The sequence below is a fragment of the Zootoca vivipara genome, chromosome 16, assembly GCF_963506605.1.
Source record: "Zootoca vivipara chromosome 16, rZooViv1.1, whole genome shotgun sequence".
NCBI classification, from domain to species: Eukaryota; Metazoa; Chordata; class Lepidosauria; order Squamata; family Lacertidae; genus Zootoca; species Zootoca vivipara.
The window spans coordinates 33,561,258-33,583,528 of record NC_083291.1 but is presented as its reverse complement, the minus strand read 5'-3'; the positions used below and the strand labels follow the sequence as shown (position 1 = coordinate 33,583,528).

The 22,271-nt window shown below is 43.8% G+C and overlaps 1 protein-coding gene across 1 annotated transcript; it reads left to right on the top strand.

Annotated features, from left to right (window-relative positions):
- The first annotated feature begins 10,669 nt into the window (after positions 1-10,669).
- Positions 10,670-21,534, top strand: CALR (calreticulin). Its single transcript, XM_035140815.2, has 9 exons — positions 10,670-10,870; positions 13,515-13,616; positions 14,146-14,349; positions 14,806-14,900; positions 15,673-15,882; positions 16,208-16,321; positions 17,514-17,657; positions 18,492-18,584; positions 20,413-21,534. Exons 1-9 carry the CDS (start codon positions 10,783-10,785, stop codon positions 20,611-20,613), a joined length of 1,251 nt encoding a protein of 416 aa, XP_034996706.1. The 5' UTR covers positions 10,670-10,782; the 3' UTR covers positions 20,614-21,534.
- Positions 21,535-22,271: the final 737 nt, after the last annotated feature.

Genomic DNA, 22,271 nt, shown 5'->3' with positions numbered 1-22,271 from the left:
CCATCCCTGATCGTCATTGCATTGTGCTGCATTCCACATTATTTTTGCCTTCCAGCTGTAGGATGACCTGGGCACTTTCAGTGGTTGTGAGGAAGAGGACACTTGGTACAGCTTCTCATGCAGGGAAGTGAGGAAAGCTGCACAGGCTTAAAGTGCCACTCCTGGTGAATCCATACTGGCACTTTCTCTCTCTCTCTCTCTCTCTCTCTCTCTCTCTCTCTCTCTCTCTCTCTCTCTCTCTCTCTCTCTCTCCTTCCTCCCCACCCCATCATAATGCCTCAGCATCGATCCAGATTATTCCTGAGATTTCTGCGTCTTCATTCTGTTTTCTGGGGCACCTGGTGAGAGTTTAGGATTGCCACATAAAAGCAAACAAACAAGCCCTGTTCTTATAAACTTTAACAGAAGGCCAGTTGCAGGCTTTACTAGGTGAAGCTTCTCTCAGCATTATTATCACCAAGTTACATATTAAACCGAGTTATATCTCAGGAAATGTTTTGTCTGATGTTGAACACACAAAGCATAAGGAAGCTGCCAATTCGGTTGTTATCAGACAGTAAGCATCCCAAGACAGACACTTTCCTTTTATCTGGTGTACAAGTCTTGGTAGTGGGGTAGGAGAGCTGGGGGGGAGGGGGTTTGCATCTGACAACCATTGTGCTCCTTTGGTTTCAGACAGTACATGGGTAGACAAGTCTAAAAAGCCCAGGACACAAATTTTCACAGACCTCTAGCTGCTATGGTGGCTCATTTGCCAGAAGTAATGTATTATTTATTTTTTTACTTGAGTCTGACCAAACTAAGCCTCCTTGAAGAGACTTGCAGGATCTGATTGAAGGTTATAGCAACTAGTCTAGTATCCTGTTAATCCTGTTAATCACAGGTGAAGCCTACAAGTAAGATAGGAAGTTTGCTTTAAGGCTCTAATTTCTACATAAACTTACACAGGCTGTGATTGCAAGTATATTTGAATTACGCAGGCTTACTTTGAATAAATATGCACTGAATTGGCCTGTATGGCTCACAACCCTGGTCTATTAATTTCACCTCAAGCAAAGAGCATGATGTGTTGCACAAGACTGTGGTTAATCAAATCCACCATCAGCAACGTCTGTTCTGGCACGGGTGTTTAGGGTGTGCCTAACGTGGGGGTGATCTGTGTTAACAGCACATCCAATCCATGCAGCGCACACAGCGAGAGTGCCTCGAGTCAGCACCAAATCATCTCCAGCCACTGCATGTGATTGCACCGTCTGCACAGCTGGGTTCCTGCCCTAAATACAGCAAGTATCCCAGAAACAGGGACATGGGTTTCCCCAAGATTTTACCTGCCTATCCAGTTTCCAACTACTACAGGATGTAGAAAGAACAGTCGGAGGCATCTAAAGAAACTGGCGTGGCTGCAGAAGAATAAGAAACATGCAGATGAGCTGAGATTTAAGAAGGGCACGTATAAGAAATGTAATAAAGGAGAAATCATGAAGAAAAAGAGTATACATGAGTAGCCAACAATTGCAGGGAGAAGGTCAGGCAGGTCAAAGGACATACAACACATCCAATTCCTGCTCAGCTTGCTACTGTACCATTGTCAGACCCTCCCAAGTGTCCCTATTTTTCAGGGACAGTCCTGGATTAACAGAAGCTGTCCCAGTTTCTGATTTGATCCCGGAAGTCCCGCTTTCCTTTAGAACGTCTCTATTTTCATCAGTATACCTGAAGGAGTGTCTCCACCCCCATTGTTCTGCCCGGACACTGAGGTCCAGTACCAAGGGCCTTCTGGTGGTTCCCTCGTTGCGAGAAGCCAAGTTGCAGGGAACCAGGAAGAGGGCCTTTCTCGGTAGTGGCACCCACCCTGTGGAACACCCTCCCATCAGATGTCAAAGAGAAAAACAGCTACCAGATTTTTAGAAGACATCTGAAGGCAGCCCTGTTTAGGGAAGCTTTTAATGTTTAAGATATTATTTTATTTCATTTTTCTGTTGGAAGCCGCCCAGAGTGGCTGGGGAAACCCAGCCAGATGGGCGGGGTATAAATAATAATAATAATAATAATAATAATAATAATAATAATATATTATTATTATTATTATTATTATTATTATTATTATTATTATTAGAGAAATGTTGGAGGGTATGCGTTGTAACTAGGTGCAAACTATGCCTACCAAAAGGGTGGTGCCCCAGGACACTCACCAAAAGAGACAATGGCCTAGGCCTCAAACCCAGAAAACCAGGTCCTCGCTCCACATGCTGGTTTCACCCACCCCATTTTGGGTATGCACTCTGAATTTGGAGTGATTGGCAGCCAATCAGCACATGCTACCAGCGGAATAATAATAATAATAATTTATTATTTATACCCCGCCCATCTGGCCGGGTTCCCCCAGCCACTCTGGGCGGCTTCCAACAAAACATTAAAATACAGAAATCAAACATTAAAAACTTCCCTAAACAGGGCTGCCTTGAGATGCCTTCTAAAGGTCTGGTAATTGTTGTTCTCTTTGACCTCTAATGGGAGGGCATTCCACAGGGTGGGTGCCACTACCGAGAAGGCCCTCTGCCTGGTTCCCTGTAACTTGGCTTCTCGTAGCGAGGGAACCGCCAGAAGGCCCTCGGCGCTGGACCTCAGTGTCCAGGCAGAACGATGGGGGTGGAGACGCTCCTTCAGGTGTACTGGACCGAATATAAACCCCTGCCTGCAGCAGACTCAGATAGAGCAGTGTTTCTCAACCTTTTTTGGGCCACGGCACACTTGTTCCGTGAAAAAAATCACGAGGCACACCACCATTAAAAAAGTTAAAAAATTTAACTCTGTGCCGCCCTATATTATAATTATGACTATAAGAAACACTTGCCAAATATTGCTTTCCGGCGGGTCAGTGTGCCACGGAACAGCGGTTGAGAAACGCTGAGATAGAGGATTCCCCTCACGGTGTGACACCCAGCCTCGCACACCTCTCATGTGGGAGAGTTTTAGCTCAGGAGGGGGTCTCCCAGAATGGGGCAGCACAGTAGAAGTGTGCATGGTACTTTGAAGAGCACTCAAACCAGGGCCGGTTCAAGACATTTTGCTGTCTGAGGCAAAGGAGAAGATGGTGCCCTCCAACACACATACAGAAGCCAATTGGCCTGATAGTTGAGTCGTACTTCAATACTGATGAAAGCAGAGTATCCTTCACCGCACTTGAGGGCAGCAGCAGGCTAGTGTAGGGGGCACAGGGAGGCCTTGTGGCACTCATAGCTCTGTCTACTCCCCACTGCTCAGCATCTGCCACCTAAGGCACCTACCTGACTGCCTCATCATAGGGCCGGCCCTGAACCAAACACCTAACACTCACACTTGGAGCAAAGTTCGTCTCCCCTAAATGACGGACGGGAAACACTTTTGATTTTCTCTCTCTACTGTTAACTTCTTTCTCAACCTTCTCTCCCTAACAGGAATCCCTAACCACCTGCAAGCTCAGTCTGGGAAAGGAGAGAGGATCCCCAGAGGAAATCTCAGGACAACCGTCATTCCTCACATGGGGGGCTGTTGGCAGCAAGCATCCCTCCAAACAGTTGAGGCTACCCCGGCCCTCCAAACTGTCATGTCTGCCCAGGAACCCAGCCCACCTCCCACTCTAATCTGAGCTCACGGTGTGCCCGCAAATGTCTCTCTGCAAAAGGAGAAGAGAGGGCAACACAAAAAATAATGAGCCAGCTCTCAGTTCATGCCTGCTTCCAGTGTGATATAAATGCATGATGAAATCTCCATTCCGTGTCTAAATTTAGGAAGGGGGGGGGGAAGCCAAGATGTCTGAAGAACTGCCATATCCTGTGTCTAACCACATATTCAGTTTGGGTTTTAGTGGCTTAACAGTTTCTGGACTAATTATCCTCAGGAATAGCGTGAAGAACCCTTGCTCTGCTAATGCTTGCTATGAAATGCAGCAGAAATGTATTCATTGAAAGTATTTGTATACTATTTTATAGTATTTATATACTGTATGCAGTATTTATGGGATCCATGGGGCATTCGGGGAGGAGGAGTATCTGTGGTGGATGACATGTTGTGCTCCTTAGCTCTCCACACTCAGCTCTCACCTGTGGCTCCTAGAAGTTCTCAGCATGCGACAGCGGCCACACCCTGGGAATGGCTTTGACCAGGCATCCCCAAGCTGTGGCCCTCCAGATGTTTTGGCCTACAACTCCCATGATCCCTAGCTAACAGGGCCAGTGATCAGGGATGATGGGAATTGTAGTCCAAAACATCTGGAGAGCCGAAGTTTGGGGATGCCTGGCTTTGACTCAAACCCTTGGATAGCTTGGATATAGAGCAGGGTCTTCCCAGCCTCCCATAGATTTTATTGAAACTTTTTGCCGTAATACAATAAAAAACCAACCCAATCTAAATAAAGGGGGGGGGAGAGAAAGAGCAAAGAAAATACAGGGTCCTTCCATCATTACAGAACATTGTCTACTGATAACCACCAAAGAAAACCCAAGTTAGTATGCTCATGAGAAACAGCAAAATATACTTATCCGAACAGGCTTTTAAAAACAGTCAGGTGGCAACTCATTTTTCAGAGGGACTATATACAATATTCTGATGGGAGGGAAAGTCAGCAATACAGTTGTTCTACTTCAGGGGTCAGCAACCTTTTTCAGCCGTGGGCCGGTCCACTGTCCCTCAGACCATGTAGTGGGCCGGACTATATTTTGAAAAATAATAATGAACGAATTCCTATGCCCCCCCAAATAACCCAGAGATGAAAGCACACATTCTACTCATTCTATACCAGGCAGGCCCCACAAATAACCCAGAGATGCATTTTAAATAAAAGGACACATTCTACTCATGTAAAAACATGCTGATTCCCAGACCGTCCGTGGGTCAGATTTAGAAGGTGATTGGGCCGCATCTGGCCCCCAGGCCTTAGGTTGCCTACCTCTGCTCTACTCCCTGACTGACTCAAACCCTTGGTGAGTTGGGGACTTCCTCTGCATTCAAAGACAGGCTCCAGTGGACTGAATGGACAAGACCAATGGTGGATCCAACAGTCAACAAAGCAGTTTCTGCATGTGCTGTAGAGGGAAATGAGGGGGCAGGTGGGGTTCGTCAATCTGGGAAGGTAGCCCCATCTAGGAGAAGGAAAACTGATCCTAAACATCTGCTGCCACACATTTGTGGGAAAGACTCCAGGAATAAACCCCAAGGAAAAGTCCAGACCTTTCAGAACATCTTTGGGAGAATAAAAGGCTGATGAGTAAACTTTACAAAGATCCGGGCTGGAGTCCCTAAGACGGTTGGATGGTGCCTTGTACCCCTGCAACCAAGCTGGTGTGAAACATATTGCTTTCCTTTCCTTTGGACTACATCAGTGAGGCTAAGAGGAGAGGTCTTGTTATCTGGGCAGCCCAGGACCTCCATGCCCCTGATTGCGACCTGGGGATGTCACTAATGCAGCAAAAACAATACGGGAGGAAGCAGTCACAAGTTACTGGTCTCTGCAGCCACATTAGGTGCTGTGATTCTCCAGCAATTTTACCTCAACCCCAGAGGCGCACTCCCATTTTCTATCGAGACAGACAGATGCCAACCAAACAATATTATATTGCTCATATAGAAGTGAAATTCCATAAAATGTATCACAATAATTAGCATCCATACAACTACACATTAAAAACGGAAAAGACAAACAAGTGTCGTGCCTTGAAGCTTCTCTGCTCCCCTTGGGGCAAGTGGGTTTGTCTGAAGCCCCTGTTGTAGGGTCTGGGGTAGTATAATTGGGTATTCATTTTGTATTTTGTTGTTGCGAACCTCCCTGTGCTCTTTGGATGAAGGGTGGTTCACAAATCTAATTAATGAAATTGAAATTTGCTCATCTCTGTTGAAGGGGTATTGCATTGTAGGGAGGACTGTACAAAAAAAAGCCTTCTTATAAATTGGTGTTTTGTGCCATTTTCAGCTGGGGTCAAATTACCATGGTCTGCCCCATAAACCATTTGTGAGATAACTTTTGCCTCATATGTTTTTATGGGTGGATAAATCAGATTGCCATTCTTTTCCCATTTTCCAATCCTGTCCCTTGTTTGTCAAAAGCCCCTGAGAGAAATTTCTGGAGCATTGGAATTCTGTGTAATCAGTAGGCTGCAGATGATACTGTGTACAGCTCTGTGTTTTATTTTCAACTAATACAAGAGCAGCAGCAGTGTGTTCTTAACCAGTGTTTGTCTGGGGGCCTAGTGAATTGGGCAAAGGTTGAATCCTGATAAGATGAAGCAGATGGTGGAGAGCCAACGGCTCTGGGGAAAATAGCCATTTTGAGAGCCTTGCAATGTTAATCATAGGTAGTGTCTACTCAGATATGAAGTCCCACATGGAGCTTGCTCCCGGGAAAAGTATGCATTAGAATTGCAGGCTTAGTTTTGGAAATGCAGAATACAATTGGGACATAAAATTCTAGTGGTGGCATACATTACTCCACGCAGCCCTGAAAGACTAGCTTAGGGTATTCTTTGATCTAGCACTATTCCTGAAATCCAATTCCGCCAAGAATGCATCCCCCCCCCCAGTCATGACTGATATGCCGGGTGGACCTCTTTTAGAAAACACGGACCTGGTTGCCTTTATACATTTGCATGCAACCTCAGATACAGATTACTGCAATGTGATCTAATGCTGCTTTTGAATACTGCTCTGAAGATTCAAGCGGTCCTAACCCTAACCCAGATCCTTCTTTTGACACGGGAGGGGGAGAAAAAAAAATAACATTTTCAAGTGGTTCTGTAGCAATTGCATTGACTGCCTGTTACCTTCTAGGTACAATTCAAGGTGCTGTTTTCATTTCCAACACTTGGAAGATCTAGGACTACGAGTATGCTGCATATATTTCAGATGCAATAATGCACACAGTTAATTGGGTGTGAGCCTGTTGACTCAGTGTGATCCGCATTTACTTATCATTTTACAAAAAATCATATACCACTTGACTGTAGAAAAAAAACCCTCAAAGTGGTTTACAAAAAAGATAAAACAATCAAATTCTCAGTAAAAATGTACAATCATAATTTAGCTGTTAGAAAGTACCTCTCCCCATATATGTACAATCATAATTTAGCTCTTAGAAAGTACCTCTCCCCATATGGCCCCACACTCCCCCATTAAGCTTTGCAGGAGAGGATGCTGTGTTAATAATAATAATAATAATAATAATAATAATAATAATAATAATAATATATTACTTATACCCCGCCCATCTGGCTGGGTTTCCCCAGCCACTCCTGCCCATTTGGATATAGAGCAGGGTCTTCCCAGCCTTCCATAGATTTTATTGAAACTTTTTGCCATACAATACAATAAAAAGCCAATCTAATCTAAATAAAGAGGGTGGGGGGTGGGGAAGAAAGAGCAAAGAAAATACAGGGTCCTTCCATCATTGCAGAACATTGTCTACTGATAACCACCAAAGAAAACCCAAGTTAGTATGCTCGTGAGAAACGGCAAAATATACTTTTGTGAACAGGCTTTTAAAAAGAGTCAGGTGGCAACTCATTTTTCAGAGGGACTATATACAGTGGTACCTCAGAAAAATGCATTATACAGTGGTACCTCGGTTTAGGAACACAATTGGTTCCGGAAGTCTGTTCATAAACTGAAGCGTTCATAAACTGAAGCGAACTTTCCCATTGAAAGTAATGGAAAGTGAATTAATCCGTTCCAGACGGTCCGCGGAGTAAGCGTTCATAAACTGAAGCGAACTTTCCCATTGAAAGTAATGGAAAGTGGATTAATCCATTCCAGATGGGTCCATGGAGTACTTAAACTGAAGCGTTCATAAACTGAAGCATGGGTGTAATTGGTTCCGGAAGTCTGTTCATAAACTGAAGCGTTCATAAACTGAAGCGAACTTTCCCATTGAAAGTAATGGAAAGTGAATTAATCCGTTCCAGATGGGTCCGCGGCGTTCATAAACCGAAAATTCATAAACCGAGGTGTTCATAAACTGAGGTTCCACTGTATTCTGATGGGAAGGAAAGGCAGCAATACAGTTGCTCTACTCCCTGACTGACTCCTGTGTCAGTCAAGAGACACAGACAATAAGCTGTTGGGGGGACCACATGCCCTTTTTGGCCATGCCCACTGCTGGTGTATGCCCTCCTCTCTGCAGAGGTTGGAAGGTGCCAATACAGTCCTTGGTCCTGAAAAGGTCTCCAAGGGGAATAATAGCAATAGAGGCTTGGGTAGGACTCTTGTTCTTTCTATACACACCAATGGCTTGCTCGCATAAGTGCAGGAGTGAGGGGTTAAGAGCTTTTTGTCTGTCTCACCCATGCGAACCTGGCTGAGCCCTAGGTAAGTAAGTAAGTAAAACTTTAATACGTTCAAAGACCAGCAAAGAGCCCTAGGTAAGCCCCTGGTTGAGGTGCATAGAGATGAGGGCTTCCTGCTACCTGTTTGGTTCTGATGGGATCAAAGAAGCAGGGGGTTGTCTGACATACAACCTTTGGCTCTGCTTTATCTGAGGAGAGGTACCGGTAGTTGAGCTGCGTAATAAGGCGGCCTACCTGGGATTGCTGACTGCAGTAGAGGAGGTCTGAAGAGAAGGTCTGAGGGCTGCTGTGAGTTCCCAGTTGCCTATGGCTATGGCAGAGCGTGGTGCAATTGTCTGTGCTACATGCAGGTTTTCCCCAATGTAATAATTTGATTCCAGTAAAGCTGTCTCTTCCTGCTTGTGCAGCAATCTACCCTACCGAAGCCCTTATGATTATAACAATTGCTATATTAGTCCTGCAGCCTATATCATTATTAGCCTCTTCTGCCCCAACCATGCTGCCTTTGTTTTCTGTTCATTTGTGGTTGCTATTTTTCAGTCCCGGTTGTGGCTCTATGCTTTATGCTGAGTAAGTTACTCAATCACTCTGCAAAACTACTTTTGTGCTTTAGAAACAGTAGCTCTCTCATAGCCTCCTCAGTGTTTCCTCTTTCTTTTCTTTTCTTTTCTTTCCTGAAACACAACTGAGCACTGTACTTTTCTTAGCACACATCCCTGGTAAAACCAGTGGTTCAGTTTTTGTAGAAATGTTGCAGAGCTATCATGGGGATAGATTCAGGAGAGCATGCAAACACATTGGTGCTCTCCATCTCTGAACAGACTACTACAAGCTGATACGAAATCTTTTAGCCAGTTACTGGTAAATGTGGCCGAAAATATTTGCATTTTACTATTTGCCTTTTTAACAGGCTACGCACACACACTACAGTTCCCAAGCATCTTTAGAGGGAGGTGGAGATATGGTTTAAACCTTTATCAAATTTACCTCTATAGCAGGGGGTTGGACTAAATGACCCTTGGGGTCCCAAAGACTAATGGTTTCCCCCAAAAGAATCATGGGCATTGTATTTATTTATTTTTTAATTATTTGTAAGAGAGCCTTAGAGGATGGGGAAATTGTGCTACTGGCAACATGTCTGTGCATTATCAACAGCTTTTTTCGTGCACTGTAAATAATTTCAATCACTTGTACTTCCTGCATTTAATTAATTTTGCCCTCATTTATTTATGTATTTAACTTATTTACTGCACCTTTCCTCCAGTGAACTCAAGGTTCCTATGCTTTCCTCAAAACAGCTGGATATAAACAATGCTAGTTGTTTAGACAGTGGTGCTGACGATAATGCCAAGGTTGCAGGTTCAATCCCCATATGGGACAATTGCATATTCAGGTTGGACCAGATGATTCTCGGGGTCCCTTCCAACTCTATGATCTCTGATTCTATGAATCTATAAGACCCATGAAGATGACCTAGTATAAGGTCACTTGGTGAGCTTCCTCATTGAGAAGGTTTACAACACGGCCTCCATCCCCAAGACATTTCTATTAGGCAGGACATCATCTCATGATGCATCTGATGAAGTGCACTGTAGTCCAGGAAAACTTATTAAGAAAAGTGTTAACCTTTCAGGTGTGTTCTTACGGTGCAAGTTACAGGAAGGTAGCCTTGTTGGTCTGCCATAGTCGAAACAAAATAAAAAAAATCTTTCCAGTAGCACTTTAGAGACCAACTAAGTTTGTCATTGGTATGAGCTTTCATGTGCATGCACACTTCAGGTGTGTTGCTCTTCCAGACCCAGCAATTTAGGGGGGGGGGTAGGCACCTGTTTTGAGTACTTTTGATCCAGGTTCCTTTCCAATTATTCGCCATCTAACTAGAGATCTGCCAGTACAATTTATATGGTGCCTGGCTAGATAGCACAAGGCTGATTCAGCTGTTCACTGTGAGACCTTGGTGTGCTTGTTAGTGTTGGGAACACATTCTGCATATGGCTATTCCAGTTAACGCGTTGGCTTGGGAGGGGATGGGGTGGCCGTGGGAAAGATTGCCGTGAACTGGCCCTTTAAAACCCCGCTGCACTCACGTGGGGCTGTTGCTAGAAAAAAAAAAACGGGTGACGCACCCACGGCGGAGGGGAGGGGGCGTCTCCCCCCGAACGCGTGGTCGTGCCTCATTGGCCGGGACCGGCGGCCAATAAGAAGCAGCCATCTGGGACGCCAACGTTCGGGGGTGCCGCCCAGCCCGCCGCGCTGTCGGCGGACCAATAGCAGCGCCAGCTCGGGCCGGACGGAGCAATCGGAGCGAGGCGTGGGCGGGCGTTCGGAGAGCAGCCTTATAAAAGAGCACCGAAAGCTCCTCGCCGGCCGCAGTCGCCCTGTCGTCGGTGTCCACCTCCGGAGCTGGAAGTGGAGCTTTTGCTCTTTTATAAAGGGCCGCCGCGCGGGGAAATAAAATTTAAGCAGGGAGATGGGTCCCTTCTTCGCCTTCTGCGCTCTGCTGGCTCTCGCGTCGGCCGGGCCTGCCCAGTACTTCAGGGAGGAGTTCGGGGACGGAGGTGAGAGTCGCGGCTCGCTGGGAGGGGGGGGCTTGTTGGAGGCTCCCGGGGGCCGGGTGGGCTTCCCTTGGGCCGCGGGAGTTCGGGCATCGCTTGGGGCTGTGCCGCCTGAGGAGGGGCTTAGAGGCCGCGGGGGAGGGGGCGCGTCGATGTAATTGCTCCCCTCGCCATCTTAGAAGGCTCCCCCCCACGAATTGTCAAGTGTCGTATGACAGGATCGCGATATTCGCTTTTCCTTGCAGCCCTTCCGAGTATTTCCGCGCGCGCCTCGGGCGGGGTCGGCCTTATTCCCATTTTGGGGGTGGAGGGTGGGCCCGAGGGGTGGATGCCCCTCTGCGGCTTAAGCCAGCAAAGGCCGAGGCACGACTGGGAGCGGGCCGGGTTTCTGTTTCGGGGAGGGCGGGCGGGCGGGCTCCGCAGCTGTCAGAACCAGGAGGGAGAAAGCGTCCCTTAAGGCTGGTGTAGAGAGTGAGAAGGGGCTTGCTTGTTTGGGAGCTCCATGATCCTGTCACATGAAGGGCAGGATGTGGAGAGGAATGTATGGCTGCTCTCCCCCCCCCACCTTTCAAGGTAAAAATGGGCATTGCACCTTAAGAGAGGGAACTTGTGCGAAGGATGCATTCATTCTGTCACACTCCTTCCCATTTTTTCAGGAGCAACTCGGCCTGCCAATAATCTTCTCATTTCACAGGAGCAGCTTCATATGCTACCTTTTGAGTTGCTGTTTTTAAGAGCCTCGCTTGAGAGCAGCTAGCAGATGTGATGGAACCTGCTATAACCCCCCCCCCCCAAACACACACACATTGGGGAATATACCACCTTAACTGCATGTGTGACAAGGACATAGGTCTTGTTGTGTCTAGTCTAGACCTGGGATGCGATGGGGAGTAGGTAATTAAGCCATAATCAGCAGGGGCCATGGGGATATAGAACACGGGCTAAATAGATCGCTGTGGGGATGTCTCTAGAACACACAGACCGCCCATTGCGAGTATCGAAAATGACAGGTGCATCCTGGGGTGGATAATTGAAAAGCAGTGTAGACCCTGCCAGCTGTTTTTTCTCTTAAAAACTCTACAGAAATATGGTGGTTTTCCTGTGTTATGTGCCTGGCTATAAGGATAGAAATGGGTGTTGGTGCAAGATGGGAGTGGAAGTTGTTTAGCTTGTTTTAGCACCTCAAGACTAGTTTTTGTTACACCACTGCTGCAGGAGTCAATTATTGTCCAGTAGAGCCTTTTGATAATACTAGCTGAAATTGCCAGTAGTGAGGCCCAGCTGCTGTGGAGCGTCTGATATGCGTCTTCCCTTGTTCCTCTTTATAGAGACTTAAGCTGGAGTCTTCATTTAACTTTGAGTAAACCATGTTTAACACTTTGGCATATGATTGACATGTATAGGATTGTGTGTTAATCATTTCATTTGTGAACCTGAACACTTTCAATTACACATTTTTTAATTAAGCATTTTTCATAGCAAAGCTATTACATTAGAAGCCATGCAGTTGCAGTGCCCCCTCTTAAATGTAACCAGTACCCCAAAAGTGAAGATGCTAATACTGCTTTTCTGTTGTAGCATATTATATGTAGGCATTTTATGGTGGATAGAAATTGGGTAGGTCATTTGCGTCTGCAGTGATCAGGTAAAGCATGTTCTTATTCACTGCTGAAATTGTTGCTAGGATTTTTCAGGTTAAGACAAGTGTTTTATCTTAACAAATTCTAGTTCAAGTTCATGTTAACTTACACATGATCAGAATTTGCTCACTAATCATTTTTTGCATTCCACCCTTTTAATGTGCTATGGGCCAAATTCATGTTGCCAACTTCATCTCCCACAACCTTGTGAAGTAGATCTGACTGGGAGGAAAGATCAAGGGAACCCACAAAAATAGAGGACCATTTAGTAAACCACAATTCACTAACTTGGTGCATGCCTGCTGGGGAATTGTGGTCCCCAAATACCTGGTGTGAGCCAGATTGGCAAGAGCTGCAGTAGCCAACAGGGGAAGTCATCTAATAACAAGTAAAGCAGAATCAGCATACAGATCTCATATGCATCACAGCATTGAAAAGGGGTTGAGATGTTGGCCACATATAAATCCTTTATTTTCTGTCACAGAACCCATTATATGCTAAATCACCGTAATCACTTCAAGCAAAGTAGATGTTGTGTTGGGCAGTTGTCCTGAGACTGCCTTGTCCTGAGACTGCCATCACATGTCATGGCCAAAAGCAAGGTTTTGGACCCAGCTCATACCTGTAGTCATCATACCAGATAGTCCATTATTGTATCCAGTATATTAAGGTGAATCAGTTTAGCTTGCTTCAAGTCGAGTGGTAAGCTCATTTTAAAAGAATTGAGGTGAGGCATGATGTTTTGCAACCAAAACTGATCTTGACTGACGTTTTGCTTCCTTGTACAGGCTCACTGCAACATTACAAAAATGTAAGCTTGTTGCAAAAATTATTTTTGTAACAGAACAGGGGGAAAATGTTCATGCCGCATGTTGCATTTGAAAGGTTTTTGATTTTCCCTTTGTGGTCTTGGGAGCATTTGTAGCTCAGTGTTAACCAAATGTATGTGGTGAATCATTGTAGCTCTTTACAGTAGTTTCAAAATTTGTTCCTTTTGTTCCTTTTAGATGCCTGGACAAGCCGTTGGGTAGAATCAAAGCACAAGTCTGACTATGGGAAATTCAAGCTTACTGCTGGCAAATTCTATGGAGATGCAGAGAAAGACAAAGGTAAAGGAGATGTTCTGGAGGACTGTGTTTCTTAATTCAGTCACAAATGGAGTCCTAGATCTGAAGGTGATGATTGCAGTGTTGCACAGGATCAGGCTTGCCTTACTAAATGGTAGTACAGTATATTGGTGCAATCCCTGAGTCTTCACTTGCCACAACTTTTGTAGACAGACTTGTAAACATTGGATTATTCTTCCACTTCTGGTCCCCCAGGTAATAAAAAACGGGTTTCTGTTGAGGGTATTGTATAATCAGATTTGCACACTATTGTCATCTATAATACAGTGGATGCTCGGGTTGCGAACGTGATCTTCGTGGGAGGCGCATTCGCAACCCGCAGCACCACGTGATTCTGCACTTCCGCGCGTGCGCAAAGCGCGATTTAGTGCTTATGCATGAGTGCCGAAACCTCGGGTACTTCTGGGTTCGCGCAGCGCACAACCCGAAAAGACGCAACCTGAAGTGTCTGTATGACTGTAATGATATCCTGGTCTCTTATATACACCTCGACTATGTCTCATCTTCCCAGGACTTCAGACAAGCCAGGATGCTCGTTTCTATGCACTCTCTGCTCTCTTTGATCGCTTCAGCAACAAGGATAAGACCCTGGTGGTCCAGTTCACAGTGAAACACGAACAAAACATTGACTGTGGAGGTGGCTATGTGAAACTCTTCCCCTCCACCCTGAACCAAGAGGACATGCATGGGGATTCTGAGTACAACATCATGTTTGGTGAGTGCGCTTGCTTGAAATACATACTTGTTTGGGCAGTTGCTAATCTGTAAGGCTGTAGGAGGGGGTCAAGAGGCCCATGCAGCAAAATGAGGGTTGATAGTCATCCCTTGGGCCTCCTCCATGTACTGTATGCCAGTAAATGGGCATGATGGTGTTTGGTTTTTAGAGGGCAGGGGGTATAGCCTTGCATGGTGCTAGGCAAGAATTGGAAACCATTCTACAACACTTGCATCGGTCTGCTTTTGGAATGGCACCTAATTTGAGAAATATCGTTTGTTATTGGGAAATGATTAAGCTATGCAGTAGTGAACCCCTGAGTATTTTCTGTATTCTTGTAAGTGGGCATTGTGGTATGAGACTGAATTGAATGCTTGCTGCCCCCTTTTGATCATCTGGGTGTGGGCCTCCATTTTAATTCTGTTATGAAGCCTATGTCCTTTGTCTCCAATGCAGGTCCTGATATCTGTGGCCCAGGTACCAAGAAAGTTCATGTGATCTTCAACTACAAAGGCAAAAATGTCTTAATCAATAAGGACATCCGTTGTAAAGTGAGTGTGTGGAGACCTAACTGAGCAAAGTCCTTTTGAAATTCTGATCCTAGAAAGAAAGCAGTATGGATAAAAATGGGTAGAATTGATATTCATTAAATCAAACCAGATATTAGGTTGTATTCCCCAAAGTTATTATTGGATTGAACCCAATGAGATCACTAGCCATTATTTTCAATGGAGCTACTCTGCATGGGCCTACCATTGGGAAGAATTTTATAAATATGAAATTTCTTATTAATTTAACATGTTGGTGCTCCGAAACATATATATAGAGTTAAATGAGGCTTTTGTCTAAATTGATACTTTTGTTCATTTATCAGATGCAACTATTTACATTCTAACATTCATTTTTTTATAACATTAAAATACTGCTCTGAATCTACCCAGAAACTTCAGCCTTGCCTCAAACAATTGTGGGCATTTAATTGTTTGGAAATAGAATTGTCCAGTGTGCAGGTTTTGATATTTAATTGTTTTTCACAATAGAGGCTCTATGGGAATAAGGCACTCCCCATAGGTAAAAAATGAAAGCATGCAAAATGTATTCAGTGTGATAGTAATGCAAAGCCTAGTTCAAAAAATGAAGCTGTGTAAAAAATACTGTTTAGTTGTAAATTAATATGGCTTAGTAGTCAGACTTGTGGAAATGTATGCAGTATCAGTGGGAAGCTTGACTTAAATCTGCCTTCTTTTTTTCTTGCTGAAAAGCATTCCACCCTAGGCTAAAGGGAATCTGTTATCCTCAGTTTTAAGCTGTTTCCTTTGACAGGATGACGAGTTTACACATCTTTATACCCTCATCGTGCGGCCTGATAACACATATGAAGTAAAGATTGACAACAACAAAGTGGAGTCTGGCAGCTTGGAGGATGACTGGGATTTCCTGCCTCCCAAGAAAATTAAGGATCCAGAGGCAAAGAAACCAGATGACTGGGATGAAAGAGCTAAGATAGATGATCCTGAAGACACAAAACCAGAGGTTAGTGTGTACTAGTGGTGGTATAGCACCAACAATATACACAGCACGTAAGAGCAATGTAAACAGAGGCACCAGACTTGAAACCAGAGTTTCAACTGTGGGGTAGACAATAAGAGGGAGCTGGGGAAATGGTTATGTTATTTGTGAGTGGGTGAGGAGAGATTGTGACACTGTAGCTTCAACTGATGGCTGTGCAGAATCAGAATTGTACAGTTGGGACCCTGAGGGTCATCTAGCCCAACCCCTGCAATGCAGAAAGGCAATACTGATCTTGGTTGGGTGAGAACGTTGCCTAATACCTATTTTTCCCTCAACTTGTTTTCAGGACTGGGATAAGCCAGAACATATTCCTGATCCTGATGCCAAGAAGCCTGAGGACTGGGATGAAGAGATGGATGGCGAGTGGGAACCACCAGTAATCCAAAATCCAGAATACAAGGTAAGTAGTGGCTAAGGCTGCAGTGTTGGATGTTTTCCTTTTTTAAAGCCACACCACCAAACTCCTCACTTAAGTGCCTCTAATTAATAGACGTCTAAAAGAAAGCAGTCTTAGAAGAGGCACCCCCTTGTCCCTTACGCAGATGAATGCCTCTTCTAAAGTGATGTCCCTCATAATTAGTCTTTAATCAAAATGTCATTTTTAATATAGAAGAATATTTTATTCCTCTGCAAATATGAGTTATATTGAATCTTTATTGGGTGGTTGTTCTAATGGTTGCCCCTGAAACACTTCTTAATGCAAAGAGGGTTTGTTACCTGGATTTAGAACCACCTCTCTTATCTATCATACTGGAGTTAGACTTCAAGCTCTTGGTCTAAGATGGCCTTGCTATATATATAAAATTTCAGTGTTATCTTTGTATTTCTGGGTAGGTAGTTATAGACATGTTGAAAACAAGTATATTGGTTAATAGTATGATCCAGGTGAAAAAAAATCAAATTGGTCCTTGGATGTTTTGAACAACACAGGAATATGAACATACCGTACTTTTCCGTGTATAACACCCCCCTATTTTTGGGGACTAAAAATTAAGAAAATGGGGGGGGGGAGATTGCCCAGAGTTGTTGAGCTTTTTGGGGGGAGGATTGCCTAGAGTTGCTGAGCTTTTTGGGGGGGAAATCACTCACCTGCCTGACCGACACTAACACGCGCATGTCACAAACAGCCTCCTAAGGTCTGTCCCCAATTGCCGCAGCGACACCCAATCAACTACTCCTTGCCGCAGACACCAATAACACACTGCAGACAATCTCCGGCTCCTGGCATCAACCAATCCCACATTTCCCCTATGCGCTATTCATGTATAAGACGATCCCCTATTTTAAACATGATTTTTTAGTAAAAAAAACCCTAGTCTTATACGCTGAAAAGTATGGTAATTGGTGTCCTTTTTTAAAACACCACCAGAGCGTTGAATGTACACATACATCTATAAGAAGGTTGAATTAAAATTGGAATTAATGCAAGCCATTCATTTTTTTATTCTTCTGTTTGTCCCTTCCATGCTTAAGCTATCAAACGTGCTGGCCACTAAGTGTTGGAGATTTATTTTAAAACTGGAAATTTATGCTCTGTGTGTCAGTTGTAGGTTCTGGATTTACTGTTATTTTTCATCAATATATTTTTGCAGGGAGAGTGGAAACCTCGTCAGATAGACAACCCCAACTACAAAGGGAAATGGATTCATCCTGAGATAGATAATCCTGAGTACACTCCTGATCCTGACCTTTACTTCTTTGAAAACTTTGGTGTTATTGGCTTGGATTTATGGCAGGTGAGTTCTTGATACAATATCCCACTTCTCCATGCTCTGTTCACAACGAACAACACAAAAGAGAAGTTGCCACATTCATATACCAGCCAGAAGCTTACTATTAAAAAGTTCAGGTTAGATGTTAAGCATAGAAGAACGTTATCTAAGGATGCAAGTTTGCCTAGTTTCCTGTTTTTCCAGTGCTTCCTGCCCCAGCATCTGAATGTGTTCTGGATTTATTGGTGGCATTCCTGACTTTCAGGATTGTTGTATATGCTCCTGTGGTGTATACTTTGAGGACATAGAAAACTATAAGTAACTTCACAGAAAACATATTAACTTAATAAGATAAATTAGTTGCCACAGCTGCCAATTTTCTCAAGCATTCATTTAGTGGGGAAGCAGGATAAAAATTATTGAAATAAGTAAAATAAATGTTAATAGAAGTTGTGAGCAGTCTCAAATCTAAGGCACTTTTGTGTCCAGACACCAAATTATAGGAATACCATAACTACAATGTAGTAATAAAAGAGAACATATAAACAGCCTTTATCCAAGATGGTAATAGCTATGCTGTTAAGGTGGTCTTGATTCAAAATGTGGTATCAAAAGCAGCAGCTGTCATTGGCAATTTTGTGATGTCTTATTCTGTGTTCAACTGCAGGATTTATGAGAGAAAAGTAGTGTGTAAATACTTAAATGAATCTGGAGTTGATGGTGGAGAAATTATGGCTGATTTCAAGACCTACTTATAGTGTGTTTGGAAGTGATGCTGAAACGCTTCGTTACTTTATAAGCTGTCAGAAAAACCTAGAGTTACGTAGAAACATTGGAGCTCATTGTTGTTTGCTACAGGTCAAGTCTGGCACCATTTTTGACAACTTCCTGATTACTGATGATGAGAAATTTGCTGAAGAAGTTGGCAATGAAACCTGGGGTGCCACTAAGGTAAGGAGTCATTTTTCTTGATCTTAATGGCCAGGTTCGTCACCACATCATTATCTTGTTTTACCTAGGTTCTGTAAAGTGCTTTAAATGAATAATCTTCATCTCCACTTCAAATGAGCAGGTTCCAGATTCTGAGCTTTAGAAAATGCTATGGACTATGTTAAAATGTTGAGGGTGACCTTTGGCCTCAATCTCATTCCTTCTATGATATATCATCCAAAACCAGTTTGAAGTCCTTATTGTCATACCGGTTTCATAATTTTTTGACCTAGCAAAATATTGCGAATCTTTGTGTGTGTTGAAAAAATCACAATTGGGAAAAAACATTAAGCCAACCAATGCTTCTCTCAATTCCTGCAGAGCCCGTATTAGCTCTGTTGGCTCAGCTCTCCCCTGCCTCAAGCAGGGGGCAGTGAATCGTAAGAGCAGGCACTGGCAAAAATCATAATACTGGAAAAATCGTGAAGCCAGCTAATGTCGCTCCATTCTTATACTGATATACCACAATGTTTGTAATATCACAATATTTAGCTGGTGATATGGCACAATATTCTATCATATGTTCTACTAATTGTGGATGTTTATTCAAAACCTGCCAAGGAGTCCAATTCGTTCTGTTGTCTTTTTAAATAGTTTGTAAAAAAGTTCCCATTCCTCTTTGAAGTCACGGTTGTGCTTCTCACGTAGTTTGTATGTTATCTTTGCCAACTCCGCATAACTCATCAGTTTTTCTTGCCATTGTTCTTTCGTTGGGATTTCCTCATTCTTCCATCTTTGTGCTAACAAGACTTTTGCCGCTGTTGTAGCATACATAAATAAGTCCTTGGCAGGACTTGTCCTAAAATCCCAAACAAAAATGCTTCTGTTTTTTTTTTTACAAATGTCTTTTTCAATTCATTATATATCATCTCCCAATGTTTTTTGACTTCTCTACATTCCCACCACATATGATATAAAGTACCTTCTTTTTCTTTACATTTTCAGCATATGTTTGACCCGATTTTATACATTTTTGCCATTTTTTGCTGGTGTAATATACCTTCTGTACATCATTTTCATGTAGTTTTCCTTCAAAAGAGAACAATATGTAAATTTCAGATCTACCTTCCACAATTTCCCCCACTTTTTATCATTATGTTCTTAATACTTCATGATTAGCCCTGGAAGTATAGTATGCTGAAGGGTGGAATATAGAAAGCTAAGTTAGTTGGTGGATCAGAGCCCAAGGCTCAGGCTTCTCTCTCTAATAGCCAGATGCCTTGTCCAAACACAGTGGTAAGGTATGGAAGTGATGGCCTTCCCCCATTCATATGTGAGCAACTCCCCATTTACAGAGGTTGCATTCTGAGGCACTGTGTCCGTCCGATGTGCATAAGCTTGCCCTGTTCTGCCCCCTTGCCGATTGTGCACAAATGGGAAGTTACCAACCTGAATATGGAGATTTGATTTTGGCTTACTATCTGTTGATGTATTTTGTTCCTTTCTGCCCTCCATGAGTTTTAAGTATGGAATGAGCAAACACTCAAAGCTTGTAGCCATCGCTAAGTTCTATGGTCTATGATATATCTTTGCTGAGAGATGAGGGCAGTTGCATGGTTTTCAAGCCTTTAGCACAGGCATCCCCAGACTTCGGCCCTCCAGATGTTTTGGACTTCAATTCCCATCTTCCCTGACCACTGGTCCTGTTACCTAGGGACCATGGGAGTTGTAGGCCAAAACATCTGGAGGGCTGCAGTTTGGGGATGCCTGCTTTAGCACCATACTCCTGAGTCCTACTTAATATGGTAACCCCTACTCAAAAACATATATCCCTTTAAATTGTCACTAGGATGCTGAGAAGAAAATGAAAGAGCAGCAGGATGAGGAGCAACGAAAGAAGCAGGAGGAAGAAGATAAGAAGAAGAAAGAAGAGGAAGGAGACGATGAACCGGAGGGTGAAGATAATGAGGAGGATGAAGAGGATGAGGAGGATGAGGAAGAAAAGGATGAGGAGGAAGAAACAGAGGGCCCACTGAAGGATGAGCTGTGATTAGGGGTGGTTAGGTGTGCTTGTTGGCTGAGCCTCGCCCTGGGCCTGTACCATGCAGTCTGCTTGGTTGAACCCAACAAAGGAGAGGGGATAACAGTAATGTCTCTATGAGACAAAAGAACTTTTTTTTATTGGTGTGTTTGTTTGTCTTAACCCTCTTCCCAAATGTCACCAGTTATTCATTCATGTGTGTAGAGGGAGAACTAGAACCTGCATCCTAAGGTGGCTAACTGTAGGAACATAACCCTTTGAAATGGGGATGATGCCATTGACCATCTTTTTTTTTAAAGAATATGGCCACTTTTTCACAAAAGTTTGACTCCAGTCACCCTCCAGAAATGGATGTCCATAAAGCAGAACTCCCCTGTATTGCCTGCCCTTTTGCTTATCTTTTTAAGATACTTGAAGCTCCAAATGGTAGTTTCATACTTAAAAGGGGTGGGATACCTGGGAATGGAATACTAGATGGCTTCCAGGAAACAAAATTGACACAACCAGTATTGTATGATGTGTAAGACAAAGGATGTTGACATCCTGTCTTGTTCTAAGAGTAGTAACAGTCACTTTTGCTGCTGTGCCCATTAGACAAATCAGGTGCTTTTTTAAAAAGCACAAAGTACAATGAGCAAAGCAAACTATTACTTTTAACCCAATTTGGATGGCACCCTTAGCTTTTAGATATTTCATATGACAGCCTTGTGTGTGTTGGGGTGTGGTGGTGGTCATTGCAGAGCTTCAGCTGGAGGATCACTAGGGGTGGGGGTGATTTCTGCTTTAGATGTGTCCGGGCAGAGAGCTAGGAACCGAAGAGCCTATGGAGGCAGAGACTAACACGAGGAGTCATCTCACTTGTTCACACTTGAATGTATGGAAGATTGAAGAAAATTTCTATTAAATTAAACTTCATGTCTGGCCCATAAACAGATTTGTGTTGTACTGTGTTTGGATGAGTGTTGTGCTCTATAGCAAAGCAAGGTCACTTGCCAAAAAGTGGTTTAAGAGTATATAAAATTCTACTCTTGAAAAAGAGAATATTGTATAGGATTGTAGAAAATGATAGCATGGCCTGTCCCTTGTCAATGAGGAATTGAGTTACTTTCAAGCACAAGGTTTTCCTTTTTGGAGAATCACTTGAGTATTCAGCCTTACTTTGGTGAAGTTCCCCCATATGGAAGGAAAGAGATGGTCAGTGTCCTTGTCACGTGACTGGGCTCCCATTCAGGACAAAATTCTAGACCTTCCATTATCTGAAAACACCCTTGCTGACATTTAGAGCCATTCTCTCACCTGTCTTGGAAATGTAACGACTGTCTCTAATGCCCTACAGAGAGGCAAAGTCAGTAGCTGATGCTGTACCGCACAAGGACATTGATTCGCCTGAGGAAAATACCGAATCGCAAATATACCAATATTTAAGAAGGGTGGCAGGGAGGCGATGGGGAACTAGCATTGTGCATTGTACAGTCGCCCTGTCAATATTTACAGGCTGGAGGCGCGTCGAGGTGCCTACTTGGAAGTAAACCCCCGAATCCTCCCAGGGGGAAATCGTACCACATGACTTTCGCTTGGTTCCTTAACGTTGGACTTGGACCCCCAACTTAAATCACCCCCTCCGCCGCCCCCTGCCCCCACAGCGTTACTCGCTTGCGCAGAAGGCG

Coding starts and splice junctions, on each gene's coding strand:
- CALR (XM_035140815.2), top strand. CDS start 10,783: ATGGGTCCCTTCTTCGCCTTCTGCGCTCTGCTGGCTCTCGCGTCGGCC. Junction 15,883..16,207: donor CTGAAGACACAAAACCAGAG/GTTAGTGTGTAC, acceptor ACTTGTTTTCAG/GACTGGGATAAGCCAGAACA. Junction 16,322..17,513: donor TCCAAAATCCAGAATACAAG/GTAAGTAGTGGC, acceptor ATATTTTTGCAG/GGAGAGTGGAAACCTCGTCA.